The sequence below is a fragment of the Bos mutus genome, chromosome X (genome assembly GCF_027580195.1).
Source record: "Bos mutus isolate GX-2022 chromosome X, NWIPB_WYAK_1.1, whole genome shotgun sequence".
NCBI classification, from domain to species: Eukaryota; Metazoa; Chordata; class Mammalia; order Artiodactyla; family Bovidae; genus Bos; species Bos mutus.
This window is the reverse complement of record NC_091646.1, coordinates 124,928,837-124,949,678: the sequence shown is the minus strand read 5'-3', so window position 1 is coordinate 124,949,678 and position 20,842 is coordinate 124,928,837. Positions and strand designations below refer to the sequence as shown.

At 45.9% G+C, this 20,842-nt stretch overlaps 1 protein-coding gene across 5 annotated transcripts in view; it reads left to right on the top strand.

Annotated features, from left to right (window-relative positions):
• PHKA2 (phosphorylase kinase regulatory subunit alpha 2) overlaps positions 1-20,842 on the top strand; it is a 95,393-nt gene that overhangs the window by 46,889 nt on the left and 27,662 nt on the right. For all 5 annotated transcript variants that reach the window (XM_070365742.1, XM_070365741.1, XM_070365740.1 and 2 more), the window contains 8 exons: positions 4,519-4,614; positions 9,124-9,231; positions 10,949-11,027; positions 13,309-13,443; positions 14,102-14,211; positions 15,314-15,458; positions 15,717-15,795; positions 20,432-20,601. In XM_070365742.1, coding sequence (XP_070221843.1) covers positions 4,519-4,614; positions 9,124-9,231; positions 10,949-11,027; positions 13,309-13,443; positions 14,102-14,211; positions 15,314-15,458; positions 15,717-15,795; positions 20,432-20,601 — 922 coding nt within the window. The remainder of the gene's footprint in view (positions 1-4,518; positions 4,615-9,123; positions 9,232-10,948; positions 11,028-13,308; positions 13,444-14,101; positions 14,212-15,313; positions 15,459-15,716; positions 15,796-20,431; positions 20,602-20,842) is intronic.

The window sequence follows — 20,842 nt, the reverse complement described above, 5'->3', positions numbered from 1 at the left end:
CAGCTCAGTTGGAACGAGACATAGTTGACTCCAAGTTCCTGGAAAACAACTCGAGCAAACGTTGTTTAGACTATGCGCTGCTTGGAGGACATGGGAGTCTTAAAAGCACCTTGATTAGTGAAGGCCTGTTACAGGTAAAAATAGATTTGACTAATGACTACCCTTGGTTTTAGTCCCCCCTATGTTTTGATCATTTCTCCATGTCAAGAGGAGGAGGACAAAGACCCCTCTGGATATTTCCTGCCTATAAGGGGCGTAGACACAACTAGGGCTTGAGGAATGAAACCTCTTAGCACTCATTTGAAAATATTCTCTTGATCCTGGTTTCAGGTTAACATTTTGATCTGAGCAGTTACCACCTATGCATCAGCTGTCAAGGCATTCACAGGCCCAAGATTGGTAAACTACAGACAAAGATGTAGCCTGAGGGGGCCTGTAGAATGGCAGACATTGTTAAAATTTTCATTCTTTTCTAGCAGTTTTATTTAGGATAAGCCAGGGATCAAGCGAAAGCGAAAGTCAGTCAGTCGTGTCCGACTCTTTTTGACCCCATAGACTATGCAGTCCATGGAATTCTCTAGGCCAGAATACTGGAGTGGGTAGCCTTTTCCTTGTCCAGGGGATCTTCCCAACCCAGAGATAGAACCCAGGTCTCCCGCATTGCAGGCAGATTCTTTACCAGCTGAGCCACAAGGGAAGCCCCAGGGATCAAGTGTCTTACCTTTTTCCATATTGGAGTGTCTCGATCATTATCTGTTTGGCTGAAACACTTAGATATTAAATGTGGAAGGACCACAGGCTTGGAGAAATAAGTATGGTTTCTATAATATCCTGACCATGTAGAACCTTGGCAGGGGTAGATGCCACAGTCTTTTTTTTTTTTTTCTCTTTAATCTGAGGACATGAGAAGAGGACCAAATTTCAACTTAGTGTAGGAAAAAATAGGTGACAGGAAATTCTCTGTTGATTAGCTTAACCCAGTATCTACATCTGAGGGCTTTCTATTGTAAGTCATTCAAGGGGAGGACACGGCATAAAGGCTCGAGAACTAGGGGATGGGGTTCTCTGGGGTGGGGGGCGCGAGTCTCCCACAGACGAGTTTTGTTGTTGCTGCTGCTCTTTTCTGGCCAGCTGTAGTTTGCCATCTTTAAGGCTACTCTTAGCTAGTGTGGTAGTGCTCTGTGCTTAAGTCGTGTCCAGCTCTTTGCAAGCCCGTGGACTGTAGCCCACCAGGCTCCTCTGTCCATGGGATTCTCTAGGCAAGAATGCTGGAGTGGGTTGCCATGTCTTCCTCCAGGGGATCTTCCTGACCCAGGGATTGATCTTGTGTCTCCTGCATTGGCAGGCTGCTTCTTTACCACTGAGCCCACCTGGGAAGCCCTCTCTTAGCTAATATCTTATTTAATGTATCAGCTGCGTAACGGGTATCCCAGCCCACAGCCTCGCTTCCTGTTATTTCTCCACACCATCATCAGAGTGATCTTATTAAGAAAAAGATGATGCTACTGCTTGTCTTAAAAGCTTTGAATGGCTTCCTGATTACTTTTGTGATGAGGTACAGGCTCTTCACACGTTTTATAGGGTCCCAGAAGATCTGTCCCTTGTTTTCACCACTGTAGTCCAATTTCTAATTATTTCCTTTCTTGAGTTCTGTGATCCAAGCAGATGGAAACTTGTTCAGGCCTTTGGGCAGGCCAGGCTGTCTCTCCCATCTTCTCAAATACCCAGCAACTGTCCTGAATATTCATTGGAAGGACTGCTGGTGAAGTTGAAACTCCAATACTTTGGCCACCTGATGCGAAGAACAGATTCATTTGAGAAGACCCTGATGCTGAGAAAGATTGAAGGCAGGAGGAGACGGGGAGGACAGAGGATGAGATGGTTGCATGACATCACCAACTCAAAGGACATGAGTTTGAGTGAACTCCGGGAGTTGATGATGGACAGGGAGGCCTGGTGTGCTGCAGTTCATGGGGTCGCAAAGAGTCGGACACGACTGAGCGACTGAACTGATGCTTTCCACCCTTAGCTTCCCCTCCCCCTTCATTTGATTCGTTTTAAGTGTCACTTCTTTCAGAAAGCCTAAAAGCTTTTATATATGCCCCACAGCTCTTATAACAGCCTGGCACCTATCAGTGTATTTCCCACTTAGCTGTCAAAGGACCCTGCTAGAGATGGTCTCTATCCATCTGGGGCATATGCCCCATTCCTAGTATATACTAAGTGCAAAATGGATATTTATTAATACAGTGTTCATTTGTTCAAGACAGATTTCTTTTTTATTATTTATTGAAGTATAGTTGAGTTACAATCTTGTGATAATTACTGCTGTACAGCGAAGTGACTCAGTTGCACATATAGATATTCTTTTTCATATTCTTTTCCATTGTGGTTTATCATAGGATATTGATAAAGTTCTCTGTGCTATACAGTAGGACCTTGTTTGTTTGTTTTTTAAATTGGAGGATAATTGCTTTACAATGTTGTGTTGGTTTCTGCCGTACAACAATGCAAATCAGCCATAATTTTATATATATGTGTGTGTGTGTGTGTGTGTGTATCCTCTCCCTCTTGGGCCTCTTTCCCCTCTCCCATCCCACCCCTCCAGGTCATCACAGAGCACCAGGCTGGGCTCCCTGTGTTATGTAGCAGCTTCCCACTAGCAATGTGTTTTACACATGATAGTGTGTATATGTCAGTGCTGCTCCCTCAATTTGTCTTACTCCTTGCCCTGCTATGTCCACAAGTCCATTCTCTCCATTTGCATCTCCATTTCTTCCCTGTAAATTGATACATCAGTACAATTTTTCTGGATTCCATTGTATATGCATTAATATACAATATTTATTCTCTTTCTGACTTCACTCTGTATAACAGGCTCTAGGTTCATGCACTTCACTACAGTTCAGTTCAGTCGCTCAGTCGTGTCCAACTCTTTGCGACCCCATGAATTGCAGCACGCCAGGCCTCCCTGTCCATCACCAACTCCTGGAGTTCACTCAAACTCAACGTCCATCGAGTCAGTGATGCCATCTAGCCATCTTATCCTCTGTCGTCCCCTTTTCCTCCTGCCCCCAATCCCTCCCAGCATCAGAGTCTTTTCCAATGAGTCAGCTCTTCACATGATGTGGCCAAAGTACTGGAGTTTCAGCTTCAACATCAGTCCTTCCAATGAATATTCAGGACTAATCTCCTCTAGAATGGACTGGTTGGATCTCCTTGCAGTCCAAGGGACTCTCAAGAGTCTTCTCCAACACCACAGTTCAAAAGCATCAATACTTCGGTGCTCAGCTTTCTTCACAGTTCAACTCTCACATCCATACATGACTACTGGAAAAACCATAGCTGACTCAAATTTGTTCTTTTTATGGCTGAGTAAAACTCCGTTTGGCATTTGCTGCCATGCATACTTTGGTGAGCAGAAAAGAGCTGTTCTCATGAAGTTTATGTGACTGAGGAACTCATACATCTTGCTGGGTTTTAATCTGCTCAGTCACATGTTCTGGCATAGGATACACAATCTAAGATTCATTTTAGTTTTTGAGAGCTGCCTCTGTTGAATGCTGAAGTGTTTCAGAAGTGGCAGTAAGCTTGAAATATTAATATTCCCTCTTTGTTGACTTTTACGCTTTAGTGATTATCTTAGGTCTTATGTTTTCTGTCTTTTTACCCCAGGACTGACAGATCTCAAAAAGACTGAGTTGGAATTTCAATTATGAACAAGTTTGACAGTTACCAGAAACAAAAGGCTAGGGAGACAGAAAATCCTGTGCTTAGTACCTTATTTTGTAGGTCTCACAGGATTTATTATTCTTACCCGCCAAGCTATCTCTTCTACTCATTTTAAAAGTGATGCACCCCATCATGCTTTGCTGTCCATAAATTTCAGAAGAAAAGAACATGAGATCTGAAAGGCATTTGATTGACTCTCCAAGGATGAAATGTGTTAAATAGCTAGGTGGCTGGTTAAGGGTTTTTCCCCTCGCCATTTCCCTTTTAATGCATAGGTTTTTATCACTGCTTTTTAAATTTAATAGAAGCATTTACATCAACAGCTTTTACTGAGTGGCACATCCTAAGTATTGGGGTACATGGATCATAATACACACACTTCCTTTTCTTCCCATCTGATTCGTTCAGCAAACATTTCTTGAGCAAGTTTGAGCGCTTTTTCAGTAGAAGACTACCAACAGGTGGAAATAGGATGCACTGCTTAAGATCTGGCCTCCACTCCAAAAAGCTTATAGTCTAGCTGGTAAGACAAAATTTAACTGTGTGAGAAGTTAAGAGTGTACTATTTAAATCATGAGTGAAAAACAACACATAGAAGACCAGTTGCTTTTCGCTCTTCCTAACATTTGGTATCAGCACAGTCCGGGCTCCTCTTGCACTCCGAGCTGCAGGTGTTTATGCATTTCTTAGCCCTGTGTGCTACTTCTAATCTCTTTGTTGCCCAGAGAGCTGTTTTTCTGTCTTGTGCTGTCGTTTCACCCCATGAGTCATGGTGCTGTTTTCTAGGTCCAAGAATACCGTGAAGCCCTGGAGGGGATACTGATCAGAGGCAAGAACGGGGTCCACTTGTTGCCTGAACTCTACGCCATCCCGCCTGACAAGGTAACCATGTACTTGATTATCTAGAAGGAAGTGAGTTGGGCTTGGCCATTTGGTATTTTTCATTCCTCTTTCAGACCTAACACTTTTTCTCCAGAAGTGGTTTCTTGAGTCTTGGGTAGCATTGCTGTTTATCACAGAAGTTATGGATTTAGAGCCATGCTTGACCTGGAGGTTGCCCAAGGGAGGCGTTAGTTGAGGACTTTCAGAGGGTACCTGTCCTTCTTCCGAGCTCAGGACCAAGCAGGCCCTAAAATCACAGAACACTGTTGGGCGCCATGTTGTTACACGTTTCCGTGGAAAAAGAAACCAGACAGAATCTCCCTGGGAGAGGGGGAGAGATGTACAGGCATACCTTGCTTTACTGCCACTTTGCAGGTAACTTTGCATTTTCTTTTTTTACTTTTACAAATTGAAGGTTTGTGGCAAGCCTTCATTGAGTTTTTTCCAATAGTATTTGTTCATTTCATGTCTCTGTCACATTTGAGCAATTCCCACGTTTCAAACTTTTTCATTATTATATTTGTTACAGTGATATGTGATCAGTGATGTTTAATGTTACTACTCGTAAACTTGACGGTTCGGGTGATGGTTAGTATTTTTTAGCAATAAAGTATGTTTAAATTAAGAGAGGTACATTTCTTTCAGACATAATGCTGTTGCACACTTAATAGATTACAGTATGTAAAAGTGTTAAGTCGCTCAGTCATGTCCGACTCTTTGTGACCCCATGGATTATAGCCTGCCAGGCTCCTCAGTCCATGGAATTCTCTAGGCAAGAATACTGAAGTGAGTTGCCCTTCCCTTCTTCAGGGGATTTTCCCAACACAGGGATCTGAACCCGGGTCTTCTGCATTGCAGGTGGATTCTTTACCATCTGAGCCACCAGGGCAGACCTTAGTATATAGTGGTATAGTGTGAACATAATGTTTTATGCAATGGGAAACCAAAAGTTTCATGTGACTCCATTTATATTCAGTTTATTGCAGTGGTTTGGAACCGAGGTCTGCCTGTACAGGGGTAGTTCAGAATCTCTTCAGTCACGTAGTTCCTGAGCTAGAGCTTGAGTGATCACTTAGAAGCCATCCTATATCAGGAAAAGAGAAACTGGCCAGTTCCAGGAAGATGCCCAAAGGTAGTTTTGTTCTATTCTCTTTCCTAAATTGGGTCATGATGGATTGATATATCTTAATGGGAAGATTTCCCTGTACATATCTCATGTTAAGCAGAGAAGAATCCTCATTTCAAGGCTTATTCTCTTTTGAATGTTCCTGTGGCTTTAAAGCTTCATTAAGACATTTTGGGACAGAAGAGACTTCAGAGAGCAAGGTTCCTCCCGCAGCTGACAGGGCCTGCACTAGAGCATAACCCTGCGGTCACATAGCAGCTTGGGTCTAGGAGTTTGTGGTAGAATCAGGCCCACAAGCACATGGTCAGGGGACTGGTAAAGGCCTTGGAAATTATCTGCCTCAGTTCAGAGAGGCTGTGGAATCTGTCAGAGCTCAGACAGCACTGGGGTCTGCTTGGAATTAGACCCCAGTTCAGGGCCTCCTGACAACCGCACCGTGCTTCCCACTGGGTGGTGCATTTTTGGGGGGGTTGAGAGTCCGTCATTGTACAGACCAAACCATGGAGCCTGCAGGGGCTGTTTTCTTTCTGAGTTTTCAAGGCCTAGATTTCCTGCAAATGTATTCATTTTACTATGTGTGATGAGTGTTGTTGGGGGTCTGGGTGCTGCTGATGGTGGGGGCTGGGTAGTTACTTCCTAGCAACTGTGTGTTCAGGTTGCCCCTTTTCCAGAACTGAGGCACTTGACAATACTAAATTAGTCATGGGAGGTAATTTGGAACCTGGAAGCAGAGCAAGGGAAACTGAATAGCTTCAAGGATATTTTACCTATTTTATAGTGGAGATAACCATCCATCCATGTTCCACTAAAAGGCACATTTCCTGACTGTAGTAAATGCTAGGTGTTATATGCTTTTCTTGTGAATATTAACACTTCTGGCTGCACGGTGTAAAAGGTTACTCTGCAACTTTTTCTCATCTGACCTCCATGCTTGTACTTGTCATTTCAGCGTCCTCATTTAATCCAGTGTATTTACACATCAGCTAGGCACTGATTTTGAATATTCTTTTGAGCACAGTTTGTATTGGCTGCTTCCAGATGACAGCTGGGAAGGTTCACCCATCCCATCAGTAATACGGAGAGACTGCCGCAGACAGAGCCACCCAAACCCCTATGGCACCTTTGTGCAAATTAGAAAAAGGGCCTCATTCTTGGAGCAGCCACAGCCCTGGGCCAAGGCAGCATCCGCCCTGGGTTCCAGCGTCACTCATTTCCACAGCCGGACATACTTCTGCAAGGCACCACTGACCAATGGGGCTTCCGTTGAACAGCTTGAGACTCAGGCAAGCATGCCCAGCAGACGTGCTAAGGAGCAGCTGCTCTGGGTCGGGCAGCACGGCTGGGGCACAGAGGGGTCATGATGCCAGCTCTCCCTCTGCCAGCTTGCAAGCTAGGGAGGTGGGAGGAGCAAGTACATGGACTGAGGACAGATACCAGAGTGCCGTGCTGGTGGCAAAGGCTTGGTGCATTAGAGAACCTGCAAACTGATTGGAAAGACTGAGGTGGAGAGAGGGAGACACACACCTCCACGGGGAGGCAGGAGCTGGCCGTGGGTGGAAGAAGGGCAGAACTGGGCTCTTCTGTTCTTTGCATCAACCTGTTCCCATTCCAGATCTGCACAGTCTTTCTTAACACTACTTACATTTCAAAAAGTTTTAATGTACCGTCTGACTGTGAAAGTAATCCTGCAAACTGCAGAACATTCAACATTCTATAGTAAGAAAATATTTCTCTCTAATCTTACATTGCAGTGTTTTGGAGAATCTCCCTCCACTTTTTATCCTATTTGATTACTCATAACATTTAATTCTGTTCAGTTGACAAGCTTAAGTTTGTCTTAGTTAACTACAGCAAAATTTTAAAAATTTACTGAATATGTTCACATGGGCTTCCCTGATAGCTCAGTTGGTAAAGAATCCGCCTGCAATGCAGGAGACCCCGGTTTGATTCCTGGGTTGGGAAAATCCGCTGGAGAAGGGATAGGCTACCCACTCCAGTGTTCTTGGGCTTCCCTGGTGGCTCAACTGGTAAAGAATCCACCTGCAATGCGGGAGACCTGGGTTTGATCCCTGGATTGGGAAGATCCCCTGGAGAAGGGAAAAGCTACCCACTCCAGTATTCTTGGGCTTCCCTTGTGGCTCTCATGGTAAAGAATCTGCCTGCAGTGCGGGAGACTCCAGTTCCATTGTCCCTTCCTGGATCGGGAAGATCCCCTGGAGAAGGGAGAGGCTACTCACTCCAGGTTTTCTGGCCTGGAGAATTCCACGGACTGTGTAGTCCATGGGGTTGCAAAGAGTCGGACACGACTGAGCAACTTTCCCTTTCAGGTTCATATTAACATCACTGATGTTATTAATCAACAAGCAGAGAATAACTCGCCTAATGATGTGAATTTTTCCTTTGGAGAAGATGTGTTTTCTATTTCCTTCAACTGGTTTATGTTTTCTGGAGAAGGAAATTCTCCAACCCCCAACCAACCAATGTTGTAATGATCAAAAACCCAAAGGTCAGCATGGACTTGACAACAGAGAAGATTGCAGACTGACTTTTACAACATGTAGCCAGCACTGCCCATCAGAGAGAACTGTAGTTTGTTTTAATGAGTCAAAAGCCCCAATGGATTCAGCGTTTTGAGTCCCTGATGGAAAATGAGTGATCTAATACGACCCTGATGCTGGGAAAGATTGAAGGCAGGTGGAGGAGGGGACGACAGAGGATGAGATGGTTGAATGGCATCACTGACTCGATGGACATGAGTTTGGGTGGACTCTGGGAGTTAGTGATGGGCAGGGAGGCCTGGCATGCTGCAGTCCATGGGATCGCAAAGAGTTGGACATGATTGACTGAACTGAATTGTATAATTGTTTTTCCTCAATAAATAGCGCCACCTTCTGGTGATTTTCTTGCATAGGCACACAGAGTTCATGAACACCTGAGGAGAACAAGATAGAAAGCCAAAATAGCGTCCAGAACTACACTGCCACGGCTGTTGACTGATGTTTTAGATTATTGTGCCCATAATACAGTCAGACATAAGCATGAGATCTGAAATTTCTTGTCGCCCAGAGCTGTGCCTAAAGAAGGCAGGCCTGACTTTCAGAGCCTATCTCTCTGCCTTTTGCCATCCATATGCTTGTGGGCAGAGCGTTGCTTGAACCAGGCCTGGGCTGGAGTCCCACCTCTGCTGCTTTTAGCCACGTGGCCCCCACATGGCCCCCACGGGCCTCAGTTTTCCTGGACTCCCTGTCCCAGCTCTTGCACAGAACTGGTCTGGAGGATCAAACGAGTGGCACTTTTAAATCCTCTGTGCGCTCCCCATGTACAGTGCCACTGGCTGTTTTATCCTCTGACGTTCTACCTTGGGGTTTTCCTCTCTTTGCCAGGTGGATGAAGAGTATAAGAATCCTCACACGGTGGATAGAGTTCCCCTGGGGAAGGTGCCGCATCTGTGGGGTCAGTCCTTGTACATCCTCAGCTCCCTGTTGGCAGAGGTAAGGGACTTGGGGGCTTCACTGCCTGGAAACCATCCAATTGGAAGTTCAAGGGACCCTGGAGGAGCACAGGGGCTCTCTGTTCAGTGTGGCTGTGAATGTCCTTTGCATCTTCATGGCAGTAAAATCAACCGATTGGGGTTGGTTCTGAGGCTGGAGGCTTGGACTTGGGTCCACCCTTACGGTAAACCCTTTCCGGGTTACCTGCAAGCCAAGCACTCCCTGTCTCTCCCCCAACACCCCTTCCCGCTAGCATTTCCCATCTGTGGCTAGAACGTGGGTGAGTGGACAGTCAGGAGGAGGCTGGAAACTTCTCAGCCAAGGTCCGCACATGTGTGAGAGATGCAAGGTTTGGGAAGCTACTGCACGTGGTCTTGACTCTCCAGTGCTCTCTACAGGAAGGGACAGTGGCTGGTTTTCTGTAGTGAATTTGTGTCAGATGTTCCCTCAGGCCATAGTACCCCTGCTGCCTCTGACTCATTCCTTCTTGGGAAACATCTTTTTACCCCCAGGCTTACGTTTTTAAAATACAAATGCTTTTGTGACAGTCCTAAGTGTGAGTGCTTTTTATCTCTTGGCTCCTCATTCCTGGGAGGATCCTGCTCAGCTGAGTGTCTGGACCCCTGGGGAGGGGTGCGGGGTGGGGAGAAGCCTGGGGAGCAGTGGGTTGGATGTCACTGGAGTTCCTGGTATGTGAGAGAAGACCCAGGTAAAGCTGTCACAGTGCAGGTGGCCCTTAGGTGCTGAGATGGAGTCGTGGTTTCATGGATATGATCATCTCTGCAATGTCATGGACATGTCCTTGGGCGTGGAAGCTGTGTCTTACACTTTTTTCTTTATGAGTAGGGAAAAATCATGTATCTCCTTTGGAAAGCCAACCCTGCCTCTGACTACCTCTGTAACCTTGGGCAGGTCTCTTAACTTCCCTGGGCCTCTCTCTCTCCATCTTTATTTATTTACTTTTTTAATGTTGTACAGCTTTTGTTTAAATGTAGATTTTTTTTTTTAAGTTTCCTCATCTTTAGAGTAAAGAGGTTGAGTTTGATCATCTCTGATACGGTCCAGCTCTGATTTCTGTATCAGTGAAATCAGGAACAAATGCCTCTGCTTTTGTTTCCTCCTCCCAGAGTGAAGGCCCTCATATAGGCCCAGCATAAGGTCCACCTTGTCCTCAGGACTCCCAGAACACCTTGGTCCCCTGTCTTAGGGTACCTGTCATTTATAGATCATGTGAGGAAAGCCACATTCAGAGAGTACTCTGCCAGGAGGGAGGGGAGTTTTTTTGTTTCAGGACAGTCAGCTCTGGGCCAAGTCCTCATTCTGCCCCTCATCCTGAGCTCAGTGCCTTGGTTTCTCAGGCCAAGGCACCTGGTAAGATGGTGTGAATGGTGGTGCCTACCCATTAGGAGGACTGTGCAACAGAGCTCAGCACTGTGCCTGGCACGGGGTGAGGGTCAGGGAGCACGAGTTACCCTTATTCTCCCAAGGTTGGCATGTTTGACTAGCCCTGGAGAGCTGGCTGCTGTAAACAGGATAGAGTGCCATCTAAATGCTATAGTATACAATATGTTCAGAGAAAAGCAGTTGCCTTGGGAAAATATAAAGGACTAAAATACTGAAGATCTTGAGCCTCCACATATTTTATTTCCAAACTTAGGTTTAAGGTGAACTTTTAGTTTATCTGTGTATCATGGCGTTGATACTCCTATTTTCCTAGGGATTCCTTGCTGCTGGTGAAATTGATCCCTTGAACAGAAGATTTTCCACTTCAGTCAAACCTGATGTCGTCGTACAAGGTTTGTGTGTTTCCTATTCATATTTAACTTTGGAAAACCAATGTAATTTTTACAGCACATTTAATTTTTTTAAAGACTGTGTATGGATATACTTTAGCATATATCAGTTCTGTGAAGTACGTTCTATAATTCAGCAGCTCCTAATCTCAGAGTTGGTTTCTAGCCAGCAGTTTTCTTGAATCTAAACCTTGATTGCAACTGGGGCACAAGTGATTCATTGAGCATCATTTTTCATAACTGCTGTCTTTTAAAAAGTAGAATGTGACCTTGCTGAAAACTCAAAACCCAAGTGAGAGTTCACTCATTCCTCCCTTGGAGGTCTGACTTCTTTCCAGAGCCGCTGGTCCATGTTCTCACCTGCCTCCCCTCCTCTCCAGCCGGCACTTCCACGGAAGTGCAGGACTAGCCTAACCACTGCTGCAGCGCTGGCTCTGACCGCCCCGTGACTTCTCCTCTCTGTGCCTCAGGCTCTCCCTCCCACAGGGGACTCTCCCTCTCAAAGGGGACTCTCCCTCCCAGGGGGGACTCTCCAGGAGTGCACACGCCTCAGAGTGACCTCTACACCAGCTAGTATCAGCGCGTTGTGTCTATGCCTGTGTACCCTAGTGTACACTGTACATTTCTTAAGGACAGCGGCCTTATTTTTGTAGCTTCTGTGTTGCTTGATACACACACACTCAATATAGCAAAAGCAATTATTGAGAAAATGAAAGGAAACCCTGTCTGTGGCCACGGACGCATTTCGCTGCACTTGCGTGGGTTACAGCAGAGGTCGTGTGCAGGTCATCACCAGTCAGTGCTGTGTCCCAGGCCTGCCGAGACACGCCCAGCCATCACAGCATCTTGATGAGGGAGAAACTGTGACGATCATGGTTATCATCCCCCTCTTACATGTGAGGGACCCACAGCTGACCCCACTGTTTCTGCCTGTCACTGGAGCACATGCTGCCAAGTGATCCCTTCAGTCCACAAGGCCACTTTTCCAACTGTGGGCTGGCACAGCTTGACGGAGCCTGAGCACCATTTTTTTTTTTAATGCAACAGAAGAAAACAGAGTAGAAAATATCAGAGGTTGTGGCCTGGAGGAACGGGAAGTCCGGTCTTGGAAACTTCTCTGTGTGCAGTTCTGTCATATCAGCAGGCTCACAGGTCTCCTCTGAAAGAGTCACTCCCACACAGTGACTGCTGTTCGGCTGTGATCCATGCGGACCTCTGCATGGTGTTGGAAGCTTCCAGAGAGATGGATGTGAAGGGCAGCTGCTGGCCCACTCCTGCATGGCCAATGTCCCCATGCTGGGGCCTGGGGCTTACCTTCCTGTCTCTGCTTGGCTCTAACTGTAGGTTCCCCTCAGGGCCTTGTTGTGAGGCTCAGATGAGGTCATGGGTATTAACATACTTTGGAGAAGTCTCACATGCTATGTAAGTACAAACAGCCGCATTTGTAGGTATCATAGCTTCAGGAGTCACCGGCCTCAGGGTTCAGTGGTAGTGCTCAGGGGGCTACATCAGCAGTAAAGAAGTCTTTCCTCTGGCCTCAACACCGCCCCAAGCTGCTCCAGTTCCTAGCAGGCTCCACACAGCTGGACCTGGCAGTGGTCACTCTCTGTATGGCCAGAGCTCCCTTCCTCTAGCCCCCTCCCTGACACTCCTTCCCTTTGTCAATGCATGATCCCTTCTCTTAAAAGCCGGTGGTACTGGTACAGCAGGAATGGGGGTCTAAGCCCATCTCAAACCCCACATCCCAGGCATCCCAGAGCCCTGCCTGCCAGAGAGCCAGATGCCCAGCCTTGCTCCCTGGAGATGGGCCCCAGCCCGGCCCACTGGGGTGTGCGACCCACCTCTGGGGTGGCTCTTGCCCATCAGCGGGGTCCGTGTGCTCTGCTTCCCGGTGGGCCAGGCTGCCCTACTACCACCAGCCCACAGGTAGGTCCACCCTTCCTTCTCTCCTGAGTGTATAAAGCTCCTCCCCATCAGTCAGAGAGGCAGGACATTGGTAACTTGGCTTGTGACCTGTTGCAAGCCATTTCACCTGGTCTTAGACTGTCTTGTACATTGAGGGCACTTGTTAAATATGCATTGTAGGTGTTGAGGGGAGATGAGGCCAGAGAGAATTGGGAAGAGCAACAGGACAAGTGCTGTCCATTTCCCTTCAAAACCTCCCAGCCTGTGGCAAGCCTGCTCATGTGTCTATGACAGATCAGAGACAAGAGCAGACGGCAGCGAGTGTCTGTGAGGGGACAAGGGCCACCGTCTAATGCAGACACTACGTTCTTGTTCACAGTGACTGTTCTGGCAGAAAACAACCACATTAAGGAGCTTCTGAGGAAACATGGGGTCAACGTCCAGAGTATCGCTGACATTCATCCAATCCGAGTCCAGCCAGGCCGCATCCTTAGTCACATATATGCCAAGCTTGGTAGGTTTGGGGAAGTAGCAAGGTGTTTTTGGGGAGGTTGCATCTTGGTTCTAGGCTTGGGATCTGGGGGAAACTGTGATATATGTAAATTCTAAAGAGTTGGGCAAAGCACCAAAGTAGATGGTTTGATTGCTTTGATGTGAAGAGACAAGCCGGACAAGCACATTCCTCTCATGTCTGTTCAGGAGATGTCACCACAGGTGGCCAGTGATTTGTCAGATATATGGTAAAATAAAGAGCCATTTGGAAATTCACAACTGAAGCAGTCATTTGCATCTTGATAATGTTTCTAAATTTTTTCCGTGGTCTAAAAAATGCTCATTTACCCATTAAAATGGAGGTGTGTTCTCTTTATCTCAAATCTGACTGTTTAGGATCGTGGTTCCATACTAAATAAATAAAAAGTAAACAATAAACTCCTCTTAATAGTTTTATTCCATATTGATGTTTTACTGGGTGCTGTTCTTATATATGCATGAAAAGAAGGGAGTGGAATTCTTAATTCATCCTTGTCCCAAAAAGGATAACAGTATTGGAAAAACCAAACCCTAAAGTGAGTTGTTTAACATATCAGTAAGTTCAGGCTTAGGCAGAATCACTTGGATTAGATGTCACTGTGCCTGCTCTAACTTGAATTTCTCTCTTACTTTCTACACAGGACGGAATAAGAATATGAGATTGAGTGGGCGACCGTATCGGCACATTGGTGTCCTTGGGACATCGAAACTATACGTGATTAGGAACCAGATCTTTACTTTCACGCCCCAGGTGAGAAGAGCAGGCCAGTAGCAAAGCAACAAGCATTTGTTTATTAAGCTCTCTTTTTCTGTTTGGCGAGCTACTTTGAATGCAGCAGGATGTGCATGCAAGTGTTCAAATACAGACAAAAGATGACATCCAAGACCTAACACAGTCCTTTACTCATGGTTGGTGCTCAGTAAATGCTGCTTAGCTCTGAGTATGCCATCACTTCCAGTATGAAATGCACACACTTTAAAAAGTGGCTAGTGCATGCCACTTACAGCCCTTGTGCCCCCTAACACTCTCTCAGCTTGTCAGCAGGGCCTCTGTCAGTGGACTCCCACATGGGGAGTCTGAGTTTTCAGGCCCCAGCTCCCTTGATGGGATTCTGAATATACTGCTTTTATGGGTCTTCTCTTTAGAGTTTTTGTTTCCAAAGGAAACTAGCCCTGTGGAATGCAGATGAGCAGCTAGAAAGGCCAGCTGAGGGATCAGTTTGTCAGCATGAGGCACAGCCCCGGGCACATAGTTGGCCATGGGCTCATGGGTCAGTCACCTCAAATTGCTCTTTCTCATCCAGCCTGTGCTGCTTGCTCAAATCTTAGGAGTTATTTCCCTTCATAACGAATTTTAGACCAGAGTGGAGTGTGCATAGGTCCAGAGGCCAGGGCAGCAGTATGATTTTCCTGGACACGATGCAACAGTGCCCATAGTTCACGTTAACCAGGCCGTCAGTCAGGTAAACAGTCTCCATGTCTCACCTGCTCTCAGCGGCCCTACTAGGAAAGCATCTCTGAGCTCAGCAGCCCTGGACCGCAACTGGAATTAAGGAGTTATTGATTTCCTTTCAGGGACAGCAGTGCTGGCTAGGTCCTTAAATCCCCATCTGAGGAGCCATAAATAGACCTAGCCTAGCGCCCTTTCCTCCCACAGTTAGTGCTAATGGAGCCCTAGCTCCAGGCTGGGGCAGATCGATGGGTGTGGTCACAAGGAAAGCCCCATGATAGAGCCAGGGTTGAGTCTCTTCTCTGGAAACAAAATGCAAGGATTGGTGCTGTGGTGAATGACAGCTGAGGTTGTGTGGAGGGAAGGCAGGACAGTGTTGAACCTGACCTGTTGTGACTTGCAGTTCACCGACCAGCATCACTTCTACCTGGCCCTGGACAATGAGATGATCGTAGAGATGCTGAGGATTGAGCTGGCCTACCTGTGCACCTGCTGGCGGATGACGGGCAGACCCACGCTCACCTTCCCCATCACGCATACCATGCTCAGTAAGTCCGTGAACTTGATCTGCCCTGACTCATGTCCCATGGGTGGTCTTTAATCTTTGCAAAATGTTTAAAATGAGTCCCATGGACAGAGCTAGGTACCAAAGAGGGTTCTGAGCAGTTAGGGTTCTGAGGTCGGGAACCTCCTATACGTACTTTAATTGGTTGGTGTTGATGAACACGTTTCAGCACATACCCAAACAAAGTATTCCCAGATGGAGTGAACTAATTCATCTTTTTTTTTTTTTTTTGTCTTTTTAGCAAATGATGGCTCAGATATTCATTCCGCTGTTCTTGCTACAATTCGCAAACTAGAGGATGGATATTTTGGAGGAGCTAGGTAATTTGTGATTTTTTCTAGAAAACAAAAGTAACATTGACCTTTCTTAAACCCTTTTACTGCCCTTCTCCCATTTTTCATATCCACTGCTGAACATAGAAGTGTAGAGCTTTGGAGTAAAAAGGAAGTTAAAACATCTAATCCGGTTTACCCATATGAAACTGGAATTATCTCTAAGCAGTATTTGCTGGGTGTTTGTGAAGCTTGTATGGGTGCCAGGAGGCCTGGAGCATAGAGCTGTGAGCGAATCAAGTCTCTCTGAAGTGTCCCCCTTGAGATGCATGTGTGGAATGTGGAGTCTGTTTCTGGTGCCTTGGGGCTGGTAGGTGCTCAGTAATCAAATCACTCCTTGGCTTGAGGGTGCCAACACCTTAAGGGATGGGGGCTCACCTCCCAGGGACACCCCTGTCACAAGGTAGAGGATTTCTCTGTAGCCTCTGTGTCTTGATCTCCGTGAAACTCCTGGAATATGCCAGAAGGGCCCCAGGAGAGCCTCAGCACGCAGCCAGCTCAAGTCACATGTGGCCTTTCCTGAGGTCAGGGAGGCTGCCACTAGGTCCCTGATGGAATGCCAGTTGCTAGAAGTGTTTGGGAATTGAAGTTTGCCTTTCTTCTCACATCCTCCCATGCCAGGGACCCTGCTGCCATGGTAAATTTTTTAAATTGTAAACTATATGTAATATAAAATTGCCCACCTTAACCATTTTAAGTGTACAATTCGGTTGCATTAAGTACATTCACATTGTTTGCAACCAGTCTCTTAGAGCTCTTGTCATCTTGTAAAACTGAAACTCTGTACCCCTGAAACCACTCTCCATCTGCCCCGCCCCTGGCCCTGACAACCAGGGTCTGCTTTCTGTCTCTAGGTGTCTCTCCTAAGTGGCCTCATCTAGTGTTTGCCTTTTTGTGACTGGTTGATTTCACTTAGCCCGATGTCCTCTGGGTTGAGTCACTGTATTATTTCTAAGCACCAGGGCTGGCACCTCTGCTCACTGAACTTGCTGTGGGGTTTGCTGCACACTTGAAGTGGCCCTTGCTCCAGGCTTCTCCTGGCCTTTCTCAGGAGTGTCAGCGAGGTCCTCCTCAGCATTCTGCTGTCAACATCCCAGGGCTGGTGCCATGACTGCAGTTGGCATCCACTTGTGTACAGTTCATCTCCAGCTTGGATAAGTTACCACCTGGCATATGGTGTCATAACCGACAGACAATACCACACGCCCGTAATTGACTGTTTTCCAAAATGAATTCTTTTTCTGAAATCTTAACATTGTCAAAAGGATACTGTGTACAATTGTTTGAGCATGCAGTGTATTCTGTCTATTTATGTGTCGTCTCACGTTGTCCTTTGCTTTGTCTTGAGCAAATATTCCTATTTTGTATGCAAAATATTCCTATTTTGTATGCAAGGATCTGTAGGCTCAGAGAGCCAGGGGCACAAGATGAGTAGGTGCCAAAGCGCCATGTAAATACTTTAACCACCGTGTTGAGCTGGATGGGGGCTTACAGGAATCGGGAGGGGCTCCTGGTTACAGAGTACGGCAAACAATTCCCAGATCCATGGAAAGAAAGAGGGATGCCTAGGCTCCACGATTCCTACTAAATAATTCATAATTAAAGTTGAATCTCATTTTGGCTCTTTTTTAAGTCTGAGGGTATTTGAGAAACTGAACTCACCGTACATGCCAGACTCTATCCTGTGGACCCACCTGGTTGTTGTTCAGTTGCTAAGTCATGTCTGACTCTTTGTGACCCCAATGGACTGCAGCCCGCCAGGCTTCCCTGTCCTTCACCATCTCCCAGAGCTTGCTCAAACTCATGTCCATCAAGTCAGTGATGCCATCCAACCAGCTCATCCTGTCGTCCCCTTCTCCTCCTGCCTTCAATCTTTCCCAGCATCAGGATCTTTTCCAGTGAGTCAGCTCTTCACATCAGGTGGCCAAAGTATTGGAGCTTCAGCATCAGTCCTTCCAATGAATATTCAGGACTGATTTCCTTTAGAATGGACTGGTTGGATCTCCTTGCAGTCCATGGGACTCTTAAGAGTCTTCCAGCGCAACAATTCAAAAGCATCAAATCTTAGGTGCTCAGACTTCTTGATGGTCCAGCTCTCACATCCATACGTGACTACTGGAAAAACCATAGCTTTGACTATATGGCCCTTTGTCAGCAAAGTGATGTCTCTGCTTTTTAATTTGCTGCCTAGGTTGGTCATAGCTTTTCTTCCAAGGAGCAAGCATCTTTTAATTTCATGGCTGCAGTCACCATCTGAAGTGATTTTGGAGCCCAAGAAAATAAAGTCTGTCACTGTTTCCATTGTTTCTCCATCTATTTGCCATGAAGTGATGGGACCCAATGACATGATCTTAGTTTTTTGATTGTTGAGTTTTAAGCCAGCTTTTTCACTCTTTCACCCTCATCAAGAGGCTCTTTAGTTCATCTTCGCTTTCTGCCATAAGGGTGGTGTCATCTGCATACCTGAGGTTATTGGTATTTCTCCTGGCAATCTTGATTCCAGCTTGTGCTTCATCCAGCCCAGCATGTCACATGATGTACTCTGTATATAAGTTAAATAAGAAGGGTGACGATATACAGCCTTGACGTACTCCTTTCCCAATTTGGAACCAGTCCACTGTTCCATGTCCAGTTATAACTTGCTTCTTGCCCTGTATACTGGTTTCTCAGGAGACAGGTAAGGTGGTCTGGTATTCCTATCTCTTAAGAGTTTTCTACAGTTTGTTGTGATCCGCACAGTCAAAGACTTTAGCATAATCAGTGAAGCAGAAGTACGTGTTTTTCTGGAATTCTCTTGCTTTTTCTGTGATCCAACAGATATTGGCAATTTGATCTCTGGTTCCTCTGCCTTTTCTAAATCCAGCTTGAACATGGGGAAGTTCTCAGTTCAAATACTGTTGAAGCCTAGCTTGAAGGATTTTGAGAATGACCTTGCTAGCATGTGAAATGAGCACAGCTGTGTGGTAGTTTGAACATTTTTAGCATTGCCCTTCTTTGGTATTGGAATAAAAACTGACCTTTTCCAGTCCTGTGGCCACTGCTGAGTTTTCTAAATTTACTGGCATATTGAGTACAGCACTTTAACAGCATCATCATTTAGGATTTGAAATAGCTCAGCTAGAGTTCTATCACCTCCACTAGCTTTGTTCATAGTGATGCTTCCTAAGGCCCACTTGACTTCACACTCCAGGATGTCTGGTCCTAGGTGAGTGACCACACCATCATTGTTATCCAGGTCATTAAGACCTTTTTTGTACAGTTCTATGTATTCATGTCACCTCTTCTTAATCTCTTCTGCTTCTGTTAGGTCCTTACTGTTTCTTCCCTTTATTGTGCTTATCATTGCATGAAATGTTCTCTTGGTATCTCTGATTTTCTTGAAGAGATCTCTAGTCTTTCCCATTCTATTGTTTTCCTCTATTTCTTTGCACTGAAGACCCCAGTTCTATTTTCCATTCCTGGATTGGGAAGATCCACTGGAGAAGGGATAGGCTACCCACCTACTCCAGTATTCTTGGGCTTCCCTTGTGGCTCAGCTGGTAAAGAATCCGCCTGCAATATGGGAGACCTGGGTTTGTTCCCTGAGTTGGGAAGATCCCCTGGAGTAAGGAAAGGCTACCCACTCCAATATTCTGGCTGAGAGAATTCCATGGTCTGTATAGTCCATGGGATCCCAAAGAGTTGGACAGGACTGAGAGACTTGCACTTTTACCTTTACTCGATTAGAAGGCTTTTCTCACTCTGAGGCAGCACTTCTTGCCTTCTTGAGGTTCAGAAACGTGTGAAATCATTTGCATTGCCTGCTTCTGTTTACTCTTCTCCAACTAAGCCATTTGAACCAGTCATAATCTGACCCTGGTAGCTCTGAGGCAGCCTATAGTTTTCTGCCTCCAGATCTAACATTTTAAGAATAATGTTAGAGAGCCACATAGTGCTGGCTCTCTTTCTGTAGGGTAGACGTCCCAGGCTTGGGAAGCAAGAACTTGGAGACTGCTGCCTTTGTAGAAGAACCCCATACTGCCAAACCCTGTTCCCAGAGGTTCTGTGGAACTTTTCCCAGACTGACGATAGGGCGACTCTGAGCCAGTGTCCCTTCTGGAGATGGCCCACCCATCACATTCCTTCTAGAGAGAACTTGGCTCGGAGCAGTGACTCTCCCAACATTTACCCCCACTCTCCTCCCTGGGCCTTGTGTGACAGGGACTCATAAAAGCTAGCACTAGTGCACCCAGAGAATCATTTCCTGTGGTTTTATTCTGGTCTAGTTGTTTTAGGGCAAAAAATCCTCAAGGGTTGGCTCTGTTTAAAAGTGGTTCGCTCAGTATGTTTTGTAAAACTTTGGTTGGTTCAGTAAAATAGATTTCTATTTGTGTTGGGTTTGGGAATAAGAAATCAGTATGATTCATTTTGGCTTCTAATATGCTGTGTGCTTCCACTTCATACTTGCTATTGAATTTTCATTTTCATTTCTTGGCTGGACTACTTGTATGGGGCAGTCTGCAAGTGACATATTTATGGATTCTGGCAGAAGTGCCACCTAGTTATTGAAAATCATCTCTGGATGATTCATCATGGAAGTTTGTCCATGTCCACCTATATCTCTAACAAAGTGTCTCCTTGGCAGAGTAAAATTAGGGAGTCTTTCGGAATTTCTCACCACCTCTTTCTACACGTATCTGACCTTCCTGGATCCAGACTGTGATGAGAAGTTGTTTGATGATGCCAGTGAAGGGACCTTCAGTCCTGATAGTGATTCAGACCTGGGAGGATATTTGGAAGACACCTATAATCAAGGTACAGCTTGGAATGCCTTTGCAGGCAGTCCCTGAATTTATTTAAGCCTTGGCATTGTGCTAAAGTTGCCCTAAAACTCAAGCACAGAAAATAATTGGTAACTAGTACAACAAAAAAGTCTTCAGAAACTTTGATGTATTAAAATGAATAAAAGAAAGTGTTAGTTGCTCAGTCATGTCAGACTCTTTGCAATCCCATGGACTGTAGCCCACCAGGCTCCTCTGTCCATAGGTTCTCCAGG